Source organism: Trichogramma pretiosum, unplaced genomic scaffold (genome assembly GCF_000599845.2).
Source record: "Trichogramma pretiosum strain Unisexual culture from Peru unplaced genomic scaffold, Tpre_2.0 scaffold22, whole genome shotgun sequence".
Classification (NCBI taxonomy): Eukaryota; Metazoa; Arthropoda; class Insecta; order Hymenoptera; family Trichogrammatidae; genus Trichogramma; species Trichogramma pretiosum.
The window spans coordinates 1,617,112-1,635,860 of record NW_019640932.1 but is presented as its reverse complement, the minus strand read 5'-3'; the positions used below and the strand labels follow the sequence as shown (position 1 = coordinate 1,635,860).

Here is an 18,749-nt window from a genome sequence, read left to right as displayed (position 1 = left end):
TTATTAAGATCCGATGAAAATTGAAGAAGTTATCGTGAAAATACGCAATTTTGAAAATTGAAAATATTCCATTTTCCAAAAAAGGGGCGGGGCAATGCGTATGGAACTGAATTAGGCCAAATCGTAATATTTTTCTGCCTAAATTAATGGTTTTCTCAATATTTTCCTACTAAAGAGTAACCTTTGCGCCTGGATAGTATTTGTTACTGATTTCTAGAGCTGTGCTACGTATTCACAGTAAATTTTATGAAGATCCGATGAAAATTGAATAAGTTATCGCGAAAAAACCCACTTTTAAAAATTGAAAATATTCCGTTTTTTTCAATTGATACACTATAGTCCAAAGAAGATAAATACTTACGTATGGAAGTGTCCTTTGAGCAAAGTGGGGCTCCTAAGTGATTGATGGCGCCGCATATGGGGGTCGATGAATAGAGAAAAATTTCAATTTTTTTGGAAGATAATTCTTTCAGGCACCAAAAACGTTCGAGCAATTAATTATTCAGGGAATCAATTTTCGGGGGAAGTACCGCGAACCGGACTAAGTGATACCATGTCGGGCTGCCCTAGGAGTTGCTGTGACAAAATAAACGATAGTCATATAAAAGATCGAACAATCACAGTAAATTTATTTTAATCCTATCAAAAGCTAATTTTATTTATTCATGTAAGAGTCAATTTTGTTTTGAAAAGAAAGGTCTTTCCGTATATCTCATAGATTTTCATTTCATTGGAATATGACTATAACCACGTGCATTGAATTTTTTTTATTTCACACATTTTCCAGGCAACGTATGCGGAAAAACATTATCATAAAAGTCTTATCTGAAAACCTTCATGTATTTAGTCTTTTGAAAGATTAACAATATGGAATAAGTTTATTTTATTTGTATTAATTATCGATGAAGAGCATATAACTCAAAAACTATGATGCCATTAAAAATGCATATTTAAAAAAATTTTTTGAATTTAAATCATTCATCAAAACGTTCAAAACGTTCGGGCAATTAATTATTCAGGGAATCAATTTTCGGGAGAATTGATGCAAAAACCCCGACGGAAATTTTTCTTATGAGAATGTTTTATAAAATCATTGAAGTGTTGAAGCATTTCTAGAAACTTTTAGAATCACTTTGGGGCTTAACATTTTTTCGAAAACCGTGTCTACGAACAAACCAACTAAACAATATGAATCGTAGCAAGTGAAGATACAGACTGGGCAGATATTTATTTTGTTGGGTGTACAATTTGAATGGTTCCATTCTGGTGTGAATAATATACTCATCATTTATTTTGCATAGACTTAAATTTAATAAATTTGCCTATTTACATGATTATTAGCTTTGAAGTAAATTATAAATGTACTTTTTATTTTAAAAATAAAATTTCAATATATACATGTAACAATTATACATTTACTTGTCAAAAATTATTGTTTTACCGTAGTATTTGCAGCATTATTACAATCATTAAAGCAACTACAAAAACAATAACAGGTACACTTTTTATAATAGCATCATATGGAATTTTAATGCTTTTTATGATTTTATTATTTAGTTCAAAAACAGTTTTGCTTTCTTTAATCAGTTCTTCTTTCTTTTCTTCACTTAATACTGAAACAATTTTATTTATGGTAAAACGTAAATGTGTTTTCAATTGATGAACAGTTGTTCCTTCAAACTCTGTTATATTGTAACCGTTTTGAAAATTGGAAGATCCAAATAAGTTATTTTTTAGAATCATTTTCTTACGTAAAATCATTCCACCACTTAAGAGACCCATATACAGATGATAAATATAGGCAATCAAAAGTATCGAATCAGAACGCTCTACTTCTTGCAGTTTTTTCAAATAATCAGTTACGCTTTTCCTAGAAATATAATTATACTATTGTTTATTACAATCTTGACTATATTCCGAACCGCTTTTAAACTTATATATTACCTTGATTGATATGTTTTTTTCCAATCTTTGCCTAAGTAATACTCTAAATCTTTTTCAAAAGCCTCAGTGCGTTCAAGTCCTTTTACATACATAAGCCCAACAGGAGAATCTTTTAGTCTGAACATAGCTTCTTCCATAAATTTAAAAATTTCATAAAAGACTAATAACCCATCAGCCCACACTTGATTATCTGATAGTCCTATGAAATGATTTGTTGCATTAACAAATGTTGTAAAGAATGTCGTAATAAATAATATGATCCTTTTAGGTTAATTTACCTAGCGCTAATTTCGCATTTACAAGTGCATCACTGATTGCATGAACCTGTCTAGTAGCTTTTCGCATTCTTTTACAGAAATCATCTTCAGCATCTTTCATGTTGCTTTTAATCTATAGAGTGAGATTTGACTCTCATTCGAATTGAGCAGTAATTAGATGGATAAACGTGATAACTATGGTATATTGTTTTGTTATGACTTTAAGTTTTACAATTCTTGTCGTCTGCTGCGCAGAGCGCGTAGACTGCATACGATCGCTTATAACATGGCTATATTGTTAAGTGTATTTTGAAATCAACGCGGAGCACAATCACTAAAATTACGCCTAAAACAAAAGCAACTTTTGCGACCGAGCGGTATGTCTAGTACGGTACATTATGTTCATGCTGTGTCGTCACGATACCAAGTGGTACTCGTCAATGCCGTCAAGAAATATTGAATTTTACTCGATAAATTGTTATCGACATTAAAAAGTCGAAAATTTACAAGTTCGAATTCGCTGTACAAAAAAGGCAATGTGAGCTAGTTGATTGTCAAATATGCACCTTATTTTTTATCACTCTATAAGATTGTCGTAAAACTGTCAAAATAAGCAGTCGACTCTGCTACTGTTTCACGTAATCTAGCTCCTATAGTGGCTTCAATGGTACTATTTCTAAAATACACCCAGTTTATGAAATACACCCTGAGTTATCGGACAGGTTGAATTAATTGATGTGTTTTAACTTCTAGGTGCTACGACCCGCGTGATACATAACAACGATGACGACTGTCAGTCGCGAAATACCAATCCCCGACCATTGAGAGAGAGCTTTCACGAATTCGCGTGTGTAAACATTTAGCACTAAGCGTTATATTATACGTACTTCGCACACACCGGCTCCTATACAGTATACATTATTTGTATTGTTATTATTTGCCCGCACTTTTTGCTGTCGGCTGTACATACAGCAAGGCCTTGGACGATGAGCAGTAGCTTCGCCATATCTCAAGTTGGCTTTCGTCTCAAAAAATTTATTGTTTATAATTTGTACAAGTGCAAAGAGTTATGTAAAGCAACAATGGGTACTTACACCTTTTTTTTACTTTTTCAAAATGAGTAACAATTTTAATTTTGATCACTAAATTTTCTGTAATTTAGCTGAACCTATGGTGCAAAGTAAAGACCACATCATATGGATTGATCTTGAGGCTAGTTTTTTTATATCAATTTTGTATTTTCAGCTAAGTTTTTATTACATCCATGTAAATTGATATTGTTTTATTTACATTCACAGATGACTGGTCTCAATCTCATTGAAGATAGGATTTTAGAAGTTGCCAGTGTAATAACTGATAAAAATTTGAACATTATTAGTGATTCATTTGAAGTTGTTATAAATCAGCCCAAAGCTATTTTAGATGGCATGATTCCTTGGTGTCAGGAACAACATACAAAAGTATACAATCCTACTTGGTGACTTATTTAGCTATATCTCAACAATATAAACGATAAATTAACTTATAAAACTTACAGACTGGATTGATTGATGAATCACTTAAATCAGTTTTTGATGAAGAGATGGCAGAAGAAGCTTTAATAAAATTCTTCAAGCGATACGTACCTTCTAATTCATGTCCATTAGCAGGTAATTGCTTGTATATGGACAGAGCTTTCCTTCAAAGATATATGCCAAGAGCTTTTGATTACTTAGGAAAAGATGTTATTGATGTTGCATCTATTAACGAATTAGCCAAGTTAGTGAAATAAAATTTGTCACTTCCACTATTTATGAGCATATTTTTATAGTAGTATCATCGTTTTTGTGTTGTAGACGATGGAACAAAAAAGTTGAGAAGAAAAAAAAAAGAAAAACAGGTGATCATAGAGCACTAGGCGACATTAAGGATAGCATTGAAGAACTTGAATACTATAAAAAAAATTTTTTTAACTGACTTGAAATGATCAGTTTATAAATAGTTTTGTACAAAAAAAATTGTTAAAAGTCAATGTATGTTTATATTTAAAATAATGTTCATGTAAAACCAAAAGATCATTTTTTTAAAATTTTAACTGTTTTTTGTAAAAACCACGGTGATTATGTTGATGAGATATGAGATTTTAAACAGCAAAAATGTATAAAGTATATATAAATGTATATTTTTATAACATCTTAAAATTGATTATTATTATTTCTTTGTTTATAATAAATAAAAAAAAATAGTATCAGTTGAGCGAGTTATTCGCTATATCATCGTAATTCACTTCTTACGTTGTTTTCTATTTTCAAATCTACAAGTAGTGTACATATCCGAATAACCTGCCTTATGTCAACATCTTTAACGCGAGGAGAAATAAAGACGAGCATATACTTCTCCGTATTGTGACGTCAACAACTCGAATGAGTAAGGAAGGGTGTGTTATAGGTACATACTCTACTTAGCTGAGTTAGCAGAGCTGTATCACAAAGTGTAGTATTGTACAGTCATACTGAGATTGGCATTATATAGGTATAGTATACCTTAGTTGCCGTTAGATCGGGGCCACAGGCCGTAGCGTAGCTCTCGTTCCATCCTTTTTCCCCGTTGAACATACCCAATACTAGTTTACGCAGTGTGAATAAAAGAAGTGAAATTGAGTTTCCGCAAAGGTGAAAAAAGCGTTTGACGCTTGTAAAGCCCAGTTTTAATTTACATGAAGGTATGTAACATGAGAATTTTCACTTGACGTAAGAGCATAACAAATTTTGGGTGTTCCTCATACGAGTACTGTCATATACTTATGTCGAATGTTATATTTACTCATTGCAAATAATGAATTTTTTTTGTATAACATTTTTCTGTTCTTGTCTTTACTTTCATTTTCATCTGTTTCTCATCGATGATTAATTGATGAAAAATTTACGATGTTGCTGTGACTCATACACACTGTACTTTCTGATGAGTGCCAGCAAGGAGAGGCGTTGTTAATGCAGCGAAAAGTACAATACTTATCTCGTGTTTGCTGCATTCTTTCCTATGGTCGTTCGCAATTTGTAGTAAACTAACACTAGGAAAGTCTAGCATTTCATTCTTCAATCAGATTTAAACACAATCGCTTCTAAAAATTTTAATTTCAAGATTTAAAAAACTGAATTATTTTCTATTAAAATAACGAAAAAAATTTTATTTGACAATTAAATATTTTATGGACAGGAAAATTTATTAAAGTGATAATTTTGTTTTGCTAGAATATTAAGTGACACTGCAAACATGTCGGACCACTACGGGCCAATAACTTTAAAATGGGATCCCAAAAATTTAGAAATTCGTACCATGTCTGTAGAAAAAACTTTAGAGCCTTTGGTTCTACAAGTAACAACATTGGTCAATACAAAAGGACCAAGCAAGAAGAAAAAAGGCAAGTCGAAGAGAGCTAGCGCTCTTGTTGCAGCTGTTGAAAAAGCTACAGACAATTTTATTGAAAAAGGTGAACAAATTGCTTATGAAAATCCTGATATTACCGATGAGATGCTGAGTGCAGTTGATGAAGTTAAAAAAACTGGATCCACTATGAGTATTGCTGCCAGGTAAAGAAAATGAATTATTTTTACTAAAATAAATTCTAGTTTTCAAATCTTTATTTTAAAAAATCAACAATTTTCAGAGAATTTTCAGAAGATCCTTGTTCATCATTAAAAAGAGGCAATATGGTACGAGCAGCTCGTAACCTACTCTCAGCTGTTACACGTTTGCTCATTCTTGCTGATATGGTTGATGTACATTTGTTACTTAAATCATTACACGTTGTTGAAGATGACTTGAAAAAATTAAAAAATGCTTCATCCCAAGGAGAATTGATAGAAAATATCAAACAATTTGGTAGAAATGCTTCTGAACTTATGAACCAAGCTGCAAAACGTCAACAAGAACTTAAAGATCCACAACTTAGAGATGATCTTGCTGCTGCAAGGGCAGTTCTAAAGAAACATTCTACCATGTTACTTACAGCATCAAAAGTTTATGTCAGACATCCTGAGTTAGCTGCTGCAAAAGCCAATAGAGACTACGTATTAAAACAGGTTCGTAGCAGAAAACTTATGATTAATGAAAGCTATGATACAAATATTCAATAATAACATATACATTTAACATATACATTTAACGCATACATGTAACTCATACATGTAAAACTAATGAAAATATTCATACACATTCAAGCTTCCAGAGTAATACATGTTCATTGCACATTTTCAATCAATAGATCAATACTCAACCCCTACTAAAAGAATCACCTATAACAAGCTTAAACTTGTTAGGTGCTTTTCACATGCACGTAGAACGCGCGCAACCCACATATGCGTGTGGATGAAGAAAAACCATTATGTATCAGTTTAATTTTTTTACTCATGCAGGTATGTGAAGCGGTGAATACGATAAACGACGTCGCGCAAGGTAAGATTCCAAGCGATAGCCAACATCCTTACGACGGACCGGGTGAATTAGCCGCGGCGTTGGACGACTTTGATGAACGTATGGTCATGCATCCATTGGCTTATAACGAAGTTCGCACCAGACCAAGCTTGGAGGAACGCCTCGAGAGCATAATCAGTGGCGCAGCGCTTATGGCCGATTCTTCGTGCACGAGAGATGACAGAAGAGAAAGAATCGTTGCTGAATGTAATGCTGTAAGACAGGCATTACAAGATTTGCTGAGCGAATACATGAAGAACGTTAGTATATACTTTTATCAAATAATTTCTTATCAGTATTCCTTTTGTTACCTCTTATTCAAAAAGATGAAACTTTTTTACTTTAATAGAGTGCTTTTTATTTTTTTAGTCAATTTTAATCCATATTTCAAATAAATTCAGCTGCTTTAATGTTCATTAATGATTTTCGAAACTTGATATTTGTTACAGTTTATTACAATTTTGCAATAAAAATCTATTGAATAATTTAAGCTTGAGAACCATGCAGAAAGCATCTAATTTTTTCTACTTTTAACTTATTTTTAAGCAATCTATTACAATGTTTCGTTTTATTTTTGTTTTAACTCTTGACAGTTACAACTGGCTCGTGCTGGTAGAAGGGTAAATATTTCAAATACCCCGTACTTCCCGTTTATTGTTAAATTATATTCTCCTCATCAACTAATTGTAACCCAAACTACGTTTTTGATGATTTATACCTTAAGTGTTGTGAAGTTTGTGAGTGTATTTTAAAAGTATATTTCAACAGAACAAACTTCTTTTATGTGCAAATGCTTCACTAATTTGAAAAGTATTTAAGAAAATTTGTGCGTTTTGACTACTATTAAGCTAAAATAATTTCTTAATGCAATTCTTTTGTTTGTTTTTCAATGCCGCACTGTAACGTTTGCACTTTTGGATTTCCAGTAAATATAGTTAATCAACACGACTATATGAGCACAAAATTATTAAGATATATAAAAATGAAACTTCCTTGCAAACTTGATAGTTGACTTATTTTTGAACAAAAAAAATTTAATTTGTCTATTATTTATGCTGATTCTATAATTGAAGAATACTAACCATGAGTTCGAAAATCTGTTTTAAAGTTTTGAGTGTTCTAATTTAGAGATCATAAATATTTCTTCAAATTTCATGTTTTTATCATTTAGATGGGTGTGGAAGAACAGTCTGAAGGACTCGAACGAGCCATCGACCATATGTGCAAAAAGACCCGCGACTTACGCAGACACTTGCGAAAAGCCGTGGTCGATCACGTCTCCGATAGCTTCTTGGAAACGAGTGTTCCTCTCTTGGTCTTGATTGAAGCCGCTCGCAACGGTAGAGACAAAGAAGTCGAAGAGTATGCCCTCGTATTCACCGAACACGCAAACAAATTGGTCGAGGTAAGCCCGCAAACTTACTGCTAAATTTCCTATATGAACTCTCACCAAATTAATTTGTGGTAGGTGGCAAATCTAGTATGCAGTATGTCCAACAACGAAGATGGCGTGAAAATGGTACGCTACGCTGCGGCTCAAATAGAAAATCTCTGCCCTCAAGTAATCAATGCGGCGCGCGTCTTAGCCGCACGTCCACGATCCAAAGTAGCTCAAGATAATATGGAGGTGTTCCGTCAAGCTTGGGAGAATCAAGTCCGTGTTCTGACTGAAGCCGTGGACGACATCACGACGATAGATGATTTTCTCGCAGTATCAGAAAATCATATTCTCGAAGATGTCAACAAATGCGTGTTAGCTTTGCAAGAGGGAGACGCTGACACTCTGGATCGCACAGCTGGAGCGATCCGTGGTCGTTCCGCTAGAGTTTGCAACGTCGTCCAGGCTGAGATGGACAATTATGAGCCGTGCATTTACACTAAGCGCGTGCTCGAGGCTGTTAAGGTTCTCAGAGAGCAGGTCATGCCTAAATTTGCCCAGAGAGTTGAGGTGGCCGTTGACGCATTAGGCAGTACACCTCCAAAGGACGTGGATGAGAACGATTTCATCGATGCTTCCAGGCTCGTGTACGACGGTGTCAGGGAAATCAGACGAGCTGTCCTCATGAATAGGGTGCGTACCAGGGGTATTTTTTTCGTAAGCTTATTTTTATTGTTGATTTTCTTTTATTCCTTATTACTTTACAGGCTGATGAAGATTTAGACCCAGAAGATGTTGAGCTGGATGAGCACTACACATTAGAGACACGCAGCAAGTCAAGCGCCCAAACAGGCGAACATGGTGTTGATGAGTATCCAGAGATCAGCGGTATAACCACGGCTCGTGAAGCTATGCGTAAGATGACCGAGGAGGATAAACAAAAAATTCTTCAACAAGTTGAGCATTTCCGCAGTGAGAAATTGAAATTTGATCGTGAAGTTGCCAAATGGGATGATGCCGGCAACGATATTATCGTTCTTGCCAAACATATGTGCATGATCATGATGGAAATGACGGATTTTACTCGTGGTCGTGGCCCCTTAAAGACCACCATGGACGTCATCAATGCTGCAAAGAAAATTTCTGAATACGGTACGAAGCTTGACAAGCTTACTCGACAAATTGCCGATCAGTGTCCTGAGAGCTCAACGAAGAAGGATCTTATCGCATACTTGCAAAGAATAGCTTTGTATTGCCACCAGATGAACATCACGAGCAAAGTCAAAGCGGACGTGCAGAATATCAGTGGTGAACTGATCGTATCAGGCCTAGACAGTGCCACTTCTCTTATTCAAGCAGCTAAAAATTTAATGAACGCTGTCGTTCTTACTGTTAAGTGTTCTTACGTCGCCAGTACTAAGTATCCCAGACAATCCACCATTACGGTAAGTTTTTTCTCGATTATTTATTATTATTATTTCCTTTTAAACAATAAAATCATTCCATAATTCTTAATAAAACTGATGAGTAAGCAAGTATCTAGAAAGGTATGATTTGATAATAAACAATTATTGGGCTTCCAATGTTTGTAGACTATTGGCGAGAATGAAAAAGAGAAAAATGAATGTCTGGAAGATCCGCTCCTGTTCTACTTACCCGTATCATATAATTTATCTATTACTTATTCAGTATCACTTGTATAAAAATTAAAAGTGCACATGAATAAGCTGTCTAACTAGAACTAACGTTCGCATATTTACACATTGCAACAATATACCTGTATTTATACTATTTAATTAAACTAATCAGGCCACTAACACAGCTAATATAATTATTGATCATTGACACCGATCTTTGCTATCAATAATCACATGCATACTTCAATAGTATTAATGTTTCAAAGCTTGCTAATAAAAATAGCTTTAATGACAATACATGAGAACATAATTTAAAAATAATTCGTGCACAGCACCCTTATAACTACTAAAATCTGAGTTTTTAAAAATGAATTTAGCTAATAAATCCTTTTTATTGCTTGCTAACCTTGTATTTGGAATATGTAGACCGTAAGTATGCGATTTGAAAATGATTACGTATTATAACAAGAGAAAACCTTATTTTAAACTCAGACCGTTGAAAATAATATACATTCTGTATCTACTGAAACGTTCTACTGACCCAAATATTTTAAATGAATTTTCACATTTTAGTCTCCAATCGTCGTATGGAAGATGAAAGCACCAGAGAAAAAACCACTCGTTCGCCCTGAACGCCCAGAAGAAGTTCGCGCTAAAGTACGCAAGGGCTCGCAGAAAAAGGTTCAAAACCCCATTCATGCGCTTTCCGAGTTCCAGAGTCCAACCGAAAGTGTTTAAACATGTAATCATAACGCGCAGAGCGTCAGGAACTCATTCGTGCATCTAATGCACGATTACACGAGCTATCTTTTAAATTTTATATATATTTTTATTTGTATCAATCTTCAACAAAATTTTTTTCTTGTAATCTAATATAATCATACAGTACAAGAGACTGCCAATCATGAAGTATCGATTACTTGAAGGGTTGTATATAAATACATTTAATCTTCATATTTGTGACTGAAACATTTTTTTGATAAATTTTTATATTATATAAATGAAGGGCGAAAAACTAAAAATTGGTGATTCTTCATGCGATAATAATCGATGCATTGAGCGATAAGTCTTAGGTAAAAGAGGCGATATACTTACGTGTTTCTTGCACGTATCCATTTGAAGCAATTGCTTTTTACAAAAAAATTTTGTAACTTATTATGTAAGTGTATTAATTTAAAACAACTAAATAATTGAATTTATACAAAACAAGTTGAATTTTACTACCAGATTTTAATAGTTAAGTAGCACTATTTTTGTTATTTATATGTAATTGCACACTAACAATTTCCATTTAAAGTATTCTAAAAATGTTTTATTTTAAATTAATGCATACCATCGCAAATGAAAACTCATACAAACTATCAATTTTTTTTTAATATTTCACACGAAATTCTAAATAACTCAAATGAAAATCTTTATACTTTTTATACTTTGAAATTTTTACCTAATACTGTGTATTCATGAATTTATAACGATTTGTGTTAAAAAGTTAACAAAATGATACTTGAAAAAAAAGGAACACGATTTAGTAATTAAATTGTATGATAAGTTTAATTGTAACTATACTTATGGGAATATATAAATCGATCAAGTGTAATCGAAATTTTTTGAAATAAAAAATTATTATATCAATATTAATCACTTTTAAGCATGTGCTCTTAGAAATTTGTATTTCTAAAAATGATTTATTTATGAATTACTTGGTTTGATAAAACATTTTAAATCTTTGAGTGCATAATTGAGCTTTTATAGATTAAGGATCTCCATATTTAATCTATAAATTATTTGTTCAAAAACGCTTTGAACATTTTTTTAATTAGATGATCATCATAGTATAAAGCAAACATTAATGTCTTGAAAAGTAAAATTCAATTTTAATTTAACATGCTCAAAAAAAGTATTATTAAAAAGGCAATATAAAAATTTAAGTTGATGTAATGTAACATTTCCTATTAACTACACAATATTATAAAAAAATAAAATTTTACACGTAATCAAAAAAAAGTGTGTATTACTTATTGATCTTTGAAAATACCATTAAAGAATAATTATAAACATTATGTTCAAAAATAAAATAATCTTAAATTGAGTTTTTGGCGTAGTCTTTTTATTTTTTTTTATTGGCATAATGCCGTCGTTTAAATGCTACAAACAAAATAATGATAATTTAAAATGCTGTAGTTTTTTATCCTGAAACTTAGAGATTATCTGGAACATCTTAAAGCAAACATTTCAATGAAATATTAACAATGACATTATTAATCTAGTATTTTCATTCTCAATTCATCATTTATGACAAAAATATAAAAAATGAAATGTTATTAAAAATCATCATTACGTATCCAACGTAAAACTGTAACTATAACTCGGTTGAATTCTTCAGTTACCAATTAGTAAAATGTAAATTAACTCATTAAACTTATTAGTTACATTTTGAACTTATATACTTTTGTACTCGAATTTCATAAAATTACATTTTTTAAAACTTTGAATCACTCTCCAACATTTAATGAACTCATAAAATTTATACATTTAGTTATAATAATAATAACCGCTAATTTAGTGATTCTACTACTCAAAAATTCTTGTGGCGCACCATTGTTTTTTGTACAATTTAATCTGCTATACATTTTTACATTTAAACGCGCTTTTAACTGCTACAATTATGATATTATTGATTATAATCATAAATTATTATACCCAAAATTATTTTCAGAATCAAATAATAAACGTATTTGCTTTTACGCTCACATTCAACTTACTTTGTCGATCCATACAACAAAAACGATATCAAATCAGTTAATTAACACTAGTGAAAAAACATTGTATGTGATGAATTTACACGTTTTATATACTTGGCTTGACTTACAAATTATAATCAATAATATAATTAATTATGAGGTGGTATATGCGTTTACATTTAGATTGTACCAAACAGCGGGCATTTCTTCAAATTACAGTGATAAGAACGTTTGTTAGACATTTAACAAATGGTCAAGATTTTATTCTGATTATTTTCATTAATCAATTTATAAATCATTTGGACAGACAAAAATGATCGAATCTAAGCCAGTAGAAAACAGTATCAATATTTACGTCTGTGAAATAAACAAATGAAACATGTATACTAGAGTTTTTTAAATGGTTTACTACAGCTTTAAAGGAAAATATTTCTACCCAAAAGTACGTATATTTTTATTTAGAGATTCAGCTTTGATACCATTCTTAAATTCTCATGAATCAAGCACCATTTACAGTAATAATAAGTAGCCAAATGAAATTAGTACCGTATGGTATTTTTCTTCAATTACATAATTAATTAAAAAAGTGTATAAAAAGAAAACTTGTAAAATTATAGTTTAAGAGTCTCTTTAAACCTAAAGGAAGACTCTTCGGTCTGTAACGAAAAATTACTGATGACATTGACTTTCAAATCGTTTGTGAGAGGTTTTTGGCGTAAAAATGTAAAATTGGTGAAAATATTCAAAGTGTACATTTTTCTTGTAACCATCATTAGTGATATTAAAAATTGAAGACATTCAAATAGAGATGTAAGATAAGTACAAAATAGTCAACGCATCACTTCAAATAGACACTTTTACCGAAATTGATACCTTAACTAAATTAGAAATCTACTGGATAATACTATACTCACTTTCTTATAAATTCAATTTTTCGAGTATAAATATCCAAATATACAAATCTAAAAATCTAAAAACAATTTTTTTTACATATCTTTTTATATAGCTATTTTTATTGTTTTTGTTTGCACGTGTCATCTGCTTTACTTTGAGCTTAAAGATGGTAGAATAATCAAAGTTGTTTATTTAAAATTTAAATTAGTCATAACAGGATTGCCTTTGAGTATAAATCTCATAAGACTAGACTAGCGTTCAACAAGCGAGGCTCGTAAGTCTTGAAAATATAATACAATTTATTTTAATCTTCAACTCGTATTTACATCTTCAAGATGAATAGAATAAGCGCTTTTAAAAAAGCAACATTCGATTTACGAATCTAGTAAAATGCATTTTTTTTAACTTGACGAAAAATTCTGTTATTGTTTTTTTCCGATGCAAATTGAACAAAAACGTAATTTAATGATTGAAATTCTGATTTATTAAGGAATTATTAAGTCCTTCAATTGATAAAAATGTTCCCATGATTATTCATAAACTATTAATATACAGTAAAACAAATTTTTTGCTCATGAAATACAGCAAATATATTTATGTACAACACGTGCTTTCTCACTCTGTTTCTTCATTATCAATAATATACATATTATATTAATTATATAAATCGGACAGCATTATAACTGATTTTTTTCATCTTATGTTTTTTTTTTGTATATGACTACTACTTTGCACTTTTTGTTTTTCTTTTATCTAGTTTTATATCTATTATAATTTGATCTTACACAGTTAACGTATGTGTACCTAATCATTTATCGATTATGGGAAGTTCATTCGATAATTTTATATTCTACACATGCCAGTATAATGGATTTTTTTGTTTTTTGTATTTTTATAAAAAGTAAGGAGTGAAAATTGGGACTTCTACGACGACTCAGAATTGCTCTCTTGCGTACTACTGTAGTTTGGAACAAACTCAGCCGCTTCTGGATTAAGTGTACTCTGAAAAATACAATTATTTAACAATTTGAAGAAACTGCTTTTAAGTATGGTAGAGGGTGAAAACGCTAGTACCATACGGTGTTCATTACCTCATTTACAATGTCGACATCGACTCTTAAGTTATCGAGCTGCGCGCTCAATTCTATACTCTCGCACGCGTTATCCAGCTCATCTTGTAACTGATCCATTCTGTGTTGCTCCTCGCAAACCCTCATTAGTTCTCTTTCCTCTAAATCTCTCATAAACTGTGGACAGATTTAGTTTAAAGTAATTTGATATACATTTTTTTCTTCATTAATAATGTTAAAACGTTAGCGTACGTTCGAGTCGTGTTCTTCTTCATCTGCCATCCATAAGTAATCTGAAAAGTCATTGTCCGGTGTGGCAGACGTAGTCGATTCAGATTCAGGCTCTGAACCCTCATAAACGAAGTCCATTGAAGGAATTTCAAGTCCGTAACAACCAGTTTCTGAAGGGGCGGCGTGGATTTTCATGTTCATTACACTAGCTTGGTTGAACTGCAAAAAGTGGGAAAATACATTGAATAAGAATTTCATAAGCTATAAAACTTATCGGTAAGTTCAAGTGTTTTGAAAAATTAAACGTTGAAAAAAAATGATACCTCAACATTTCAATAAACGGCGGATTAAAGGAGTAGCAGTTTAATATTTAGAATGATCTCATAGTTTATTCTTTTTGTCGCTCAAACAGTTAAAATAACAACTGTTTCAACGGAAAATTGTTGAGGCTTTTACATACAACGAACATATCTAGTTATATAAAAATCACATTGTTAAAAGATCGATGTTTACACTAAAGTCTAACCTGCAAAATGAATATTTGTCGGCACGCTTATTTTTGATCTTTTTAAAATGTTCAAAAATATGCCATACGAACTACAACAGATGGTACCTGAAAACACAGAAGGGCGATACCAACTAAAACATGAAAAATATCTGCTTATCTTTATATATTTGTTAAAATGAGGATGCGCCAATAATGACGAAGAAGCGTACCTCTTCGCAGAGCAGCAGCAAATGTTTCATGATGAGTGTAAAAAGCGTCGTCGATTATGTATATTATGCCGTATTTATTCGGCAAACGAAGACCCGAAAGCTTTGAAAGGTAAAACTGAGAATTTTCTACGACATGTCGCCGGGAGCCAAGAGCGGGTTTAAAATTTCGGAGCGCGCGCGCGTGAACTGTCACGTTGTCATAACGGTGCGGTGAATGCGGCCGACGATGTCGGCTCGACTCAGCCGATGACCGACTCGAGAGCCGCTACAGGCGCATCACAACGAGCGACGCGACACGACGTCGTCGGCCAGCCGGATAAATTCAGTCGTCGATTGTCATTCAAGTGCAATTACTAAGTAGCCCTGATACTTTCGCCCGTTGCCGATTCAAGAAACAGTATATCTATCGTAAAGATGCCGCGAGCAGCGACCATGTTTGTTACGTGGACTGGTCGAGCATCTTTTAAAGCACATTTTAAAGAGCCGGTAAGCGGTTTTTTGTTTACAAACAAGAAGTACAGACGGTAGCCAGTTGGCGCGCGTGCCAAGCATTGGCGACGAGCAGCGAAGAAGAATATCAGAAGCAGCAGATAAACTCGACTCCGATTATACGCTATGGCCTTGCTCGACCGAGCTCGCCTTGCATATGTGCAAATGAGGGAATTTCAATTAAATTTCGAGTAAGAGGGCAAAAGAAGAGAGAGAGAGAGAGAAAGAGTGGCGGCAGAAAAACTGCCGCTAAGAAATTTGTATGGGTTACTCGTGCGGTTATAGTCCACCGTGTGGTACATTTGAAAGGCCGATGCACATAAGCGAGCCGAGGCCAACATATACATAGCATCGACAATCGCGCAGTTCCTTCCTCGCCTTGTGTATACGTATACATTATGTATATGATAATTATAAATATGGCACAAAGTACACAAGCTCGTCTCGGTGTCGTGCAAACAACAAAATTACCAGCACTAGGAGGGGAAAAATGACAATTAGCTCGAGAATCGCTCGCGAAATCAATCGACGAGCCGAGCGAACGGACTCGCGGAATCGACGAATGTCAAGTATCGCGCGAATGAGAGAGAGAGAAAGAGCGCAGCCATCTTATATGCTGCGTATGCAGCAGCAGCAAATTCGCGCGATCCCAATTGCAGTTTGCAGCTCGCTCCCACCCCCTTATTGTGATCGAATGTAACGCACTGTTTGTTCGTATTTTCCTTGTTTACATAAGGTTTGCCGACTTTTGAGGTGACACCCAGTAGCCCCCAGTCAGGCACGCATACAACAGAGGAACAATGGGAAAAATTGGCCCGGGGTATAAAATATATTGCGATTGATTAATAAAGAGGAGAGGGCCGAGAACGCGCTAGCGAGCAGCTTATTAAAGAGCCGTGTTGGCGGAAAATAAACGGCAAGTTAGCGAAGAGCTTACCTTGTAATCGATTGGATCAGCAGCGGTTTGCGATTTAGAATCGCCAAGTGTACCAAAATTAACTTGTAGGGCAGGTATAGTACGGAACGAGCCTCCTCCTGTGAGCTGCGAGTGCGGCGCAAGAATCGTAAGCTATATTACAACGGCTCTCCTTACAAAGCGTATACTCTTCTCTTTGCTTTTATCCTTTTATCCAGTCGTCGTCGTAGCCTATTCTCTGTTTGCAGCTCGCGAAGGATATCCTCGTGAAACGTGATCGACACTACTCTGATCGCACGTACATATATATAAATATATATCTGTATATAATATAATGCGAGGAACGTCAACGCAATAGAGAGAGAGAGAGAGAAAGACGAACACTCGAGCTGTTTCGGAGCACTGAGCAGTGACGCCTCAGTTTTGCTGCCTCGTTGTTCGGTTTCCTACTTGCGTCGCAAATATTGCTTCCCACCTCGCGTGTATGCGCGCACCAGTCCCAGCAGGCAAGCGCAGCAAAATATAGAATTCAGCATATATAAAACGAACACACATACAACACAACAGCGTCTCCTTTCCCTTCTCCGTGCTACTGTCTTCTCTCGTGTTATTGCTTCCCCGCATGATCGTGAATCGAGAGGGAGAAGAGCTCGACTTTTTGCACCTCTTTTGCGCTCGCAGTGACGCCGCGATTGACCGGTCAGTTTTATTCGCGATAGCGCCAATTTTAAAATCTGCTAATTGCACTCGCGAGTGTTCGTGACAATTAACCGGCCACTCCATACCGGAAATTCGATTCCTGAAAATTCATGCGTTTCGGAGCTTTAGCCAAATTCTGCTAATTATGTACCTGCGCCAAACGCGCGAGATTCAACGTCACGGATCAATTAGTCAAGATTTCTTCGTTCGTAAAAATAGATTCGGGAAAAAAGTTGCAGCGCAAAGATAAAAGAATACGAGACGACGCGCCGTTGTCGTCGTCGCGCGATCAGCGCGAGTCTTTCAACTCTGTTCGGCACGACATGTGCAAACTATAATACACTTTGTTCCCGCAGACGCGTCAACGTCTTGCGTACGCCACCAACCCGTCGATATCTTGCCAAAATCTCATTCGATCGTGTCTCAGTCCGCTAATTTTTCTCTCGTTAATGCTGTACACCTAACGCACAGCTCGAGCTTTTCTTTTTTCATTCACGAGTATGACAAAAAGACGTTTCGTTGTTCGAGCGAGATCGACCTCTTTTGGCTAAATGATTTTTACAACCCCCCGAGAGATGATTCATCCTCGACGTCGTTACTGTAATTAATTGAAAGACTAGAAAGTTATTTTTTATAAACCTCAACGACGGAATGCTCGAATGTGAGCTGTCGTTTTGAAAACTTTCATCATCCTGTGTTCACGAGGCGAGTGAGTACATGCTCGAAATGGGGCTTCCCGGAGTGGAGAAATGATGTAACGTGGTAACGCAGTGGCGTAAAGTATAATACGAGGCGCAAAGCAGTTTTCCCTATAACCGTTTGAATCGAGAATAAAACAAGATAACGGTATATTAAAAAAATTAAGAGTCCATAATAACGCTCGAACGGAATAAGGAACGACGCGAGCGTGGATAACGGCCGGCAGACAATTGATTTCGTAATTTGTACGCGTCTATAACATTTTTCCGTTGAAAGCAAAAATTCAGCACGATTAGTCACGATAGCCGCTGAAAAAATTTAATTTTATACATAGTAAAATAGTACAACAAAAATGAGTAGCTAAATCGAGTATGTGTTGAGAAATGACATTATCACAGAAACTCATTACTGAAGTATGTCACACATGCAGGTATACATATCGGACGCTATAGTAAATATATTAGCAGCTATTGTAATAAACTGCAAGGAATTCATTGTTTGCGCATTATATACACATTTGATCATCGATTGTCAGTAAGTATATGCGTGCACGTATATTATAAACCGCGAACGCCGTGGTGGTGTGCGCGAGCGGAGGAGGTGGTTGTTCGCAAAAGTTTAGTAG

The 18,749-nt window shown here is 34.3% G+C and overlaps 4 protein-coding genes across 5 annotated transcripts; 2 read left to right on the top strand and 2 right to left on the bottom strand.

Annotated features, from left to right (window-relative positions):
- Positions 1-1,268: 1,268 nt before the first annotated feature.
- On the bottom strand, positions 1,269-2,628 carry LOC106648834 (heme oxygenase). The gene is made up of 3 exons (XM_014365952.2): positions 2,223-2,628; positions 1,945-2,143; positions 1,269-1,870 (listed from the first exon to the last, which is right to left on the bottom strand). The coding sequence occupies exons 1-3, from the start codon at positions 2,320-2,322 to the stop codon at positions 1,438-1,440; spliced, it is 732 nt and encodes a 243-aa protein (XP_014221438.1). The 5' UTR covers positions 2,323-2,628; the 3' UTR covers positions 1,269-1,437.
- A 151-nt stretch (positions 2,629-2,779) lies between these two features.
- Positions 2,780-4,201, top strand: LOC106648835 (oligoribonuclease-like). Its single transcript, XM_023457723.1, has 6 exons — positions 2,780-2,868; positions 2,955-3,287; positions 3,364-3,413; positions 3,500-3,661; positions 3,739-3,959; positions 4,037-4,201. The coding sequence occupies exons 2-6, from the start codon at positions 3,188-3,190 to the stop codon at positions 4,155-4,157; spliced, it is 654 nt and encodes a 217-aa protein (XP_023313491.1). The 5' UTR covers positions 2,780-2,868; positions 2,955-3,187; the 3' UTR covers positions 4,158-4,201.
- A 467-nt stretch (positions 4,202-4,668) lies between these two features.
- On the top strand, positions 4,669-11,300 carry LOC106648957 (catenin alpha). The gene is made up of 8 exons (XM_014366178.2): positions 4,669-4,902; positions 5,432-5,770; positions 5,848-6,262; positions 6,596-6,913; positions 7,825-8,058; positions 8,122-8,724; positions 8,799-9,476; positions 10,242-11,300. The coding sequence occupies exons 2-8, from the start codon at positions 5,454-5,456 to the stop codon at positions 10,404-10,406; spliced, it is 2,730 nt and encodes a 909-aa protein (XP_014221664.1). The 5' UTR covers positions 4,669-4,902; positions 5,432-5,453; the 3' UTR covers positions 10,407-11,300.
- A 453-nt stretch (positions 11,301-11,753) lies between these two features.
- On the bottom strand, positions 11,754-17,303 carry LOC106648958 (polyadenylate-binding protein-interacting protein 2). Of its 2 annotated transcripts, none has more exons than XM_014366179.2 (4): positions 16,748-17,303; positions 14,626-14,823; positions 14,395-14,550; positions 11,754-14,305 (listed from the first exon to the last, which is right to left on the bottom strand). In XM_014366179.2, exons 2-4 carry the CDS (start codon positions 14,803-14,805, stop codon positions 14,228-14,230), a joined length of 414 nt encoding a protein of 137 aa, XP_014221665.1. In that variant the 5' UTR covers positions 14,806-14,823; positions 16,748-17,303; the 3' UTR covers positions 11,754-14,227. The 2 variants fall into 2 exon arrangements, with proteins under 2 accessions (XP_014221665.1, XP_014221666.1); XM_014366180.1 differs by lacking the exon at positions 16,748-17,303 and adding an exon at positions 15,131-15,226.
- Between the last annotated feature and the right edge of the window lie 1,446 nt (positions 17,304-18,749).

What these genes read in the sequence shown, in the direction of transcription:
- LOC106648957 (XM_014366178.2), top strand. Translation starts at nt 5,454, where the DNA reads ATGTCGGACCACTACGGGCCAATAACTTTAAAATGGGATCCCAAAAAT. An exon ending in ACTATGAGTATTGCTGCCAG is followed by an intron (nt 5,771 to 5,847) that starts GTAAAGAAAATG and finishes AACAATTTTCAG; the next exon opens with AGAATTTTCAGAAGATCCTT. An exon ending in GAGACTACGTATTAAAACAG is followed by an intron (nt 6,263 to 6,595) that starts GTTCGTAGCAGA and finishes TTACTCATGCAG; the next exon opens with GTATGTGAAGCGGTGAATAC.
- LOC106648835 (XM_023457723.1), top strand. Translation starts at nt 3,188, where the DNA reads ATGAGCAGTAGCTTCGCCATATCTCAAGTTGGCTTTCGTCTCAAAAAA. An exon ending in GTTATGTAAAGCAACAATGG is followed by an intron (nt 3,288 to 3,363) that starts GTACTTACACCT and finishes TCTGTAATTTAG; the next exon opens with CTGAACCTATGGTGCAAAGT. An exon ending in GTCAGGAACAACATACAAAA is followed by an intron (nt 3,662 to 3,738) that starts GTATACAATCCT and finishes TAAAACTTACAG; the next exon opens with ACTGGATTGATTGATGAATC.
- LOC106648834 (XM_014365952.2), bottom strand. Translation starts at nt 2,322, where the DNA reads ATGAAAGATGCTGAAGATGATTTCTGTAAAAGAATGCGAAAAGCTACT. An exon ending in AAATGCGAAATTAGCGCTAG is followed by an intron (nt 2,144 to 2,222) that starts GTAAATTAACCT and finishes ATCATTTCATAG; the next exon opens with GACTATCAGATAATCAAGTG. An exon ending in AAAAAAACATATCAATCAAG is followed by an intron (nt 1,871 to 1,944) that starts GTAATATATAAG and finishes TTATATTTCTAG; the next exon opens with GAAAAGCGTAACTGATTATT.
- LOC106648958 (XM_014366179.2), bottom strand. Translation starts at nt 14,805, where the DNA reads ATGAACATGAAAATCCACGCCGCCCCTTCAGAAACTGGTTGTTACGGA. An exon ending in AAGAAGAACACGACTCGAAC is followed by an intron (nt 14,551 to 14,625) that starts GTACGCTAACGT and finishes ATCTGTCCACAG; the next exon opens with TTTATGAGAGATTTAGAGGA. An exon ending in ATGTCGACATTGTAAATGAG is followed by an intron (nt 14,306 to 14,394) that starts GTAATGAACACC and finishes TGTATTTTTCAG; the next exon opens with AGTACACTTAATCCAGAAGC.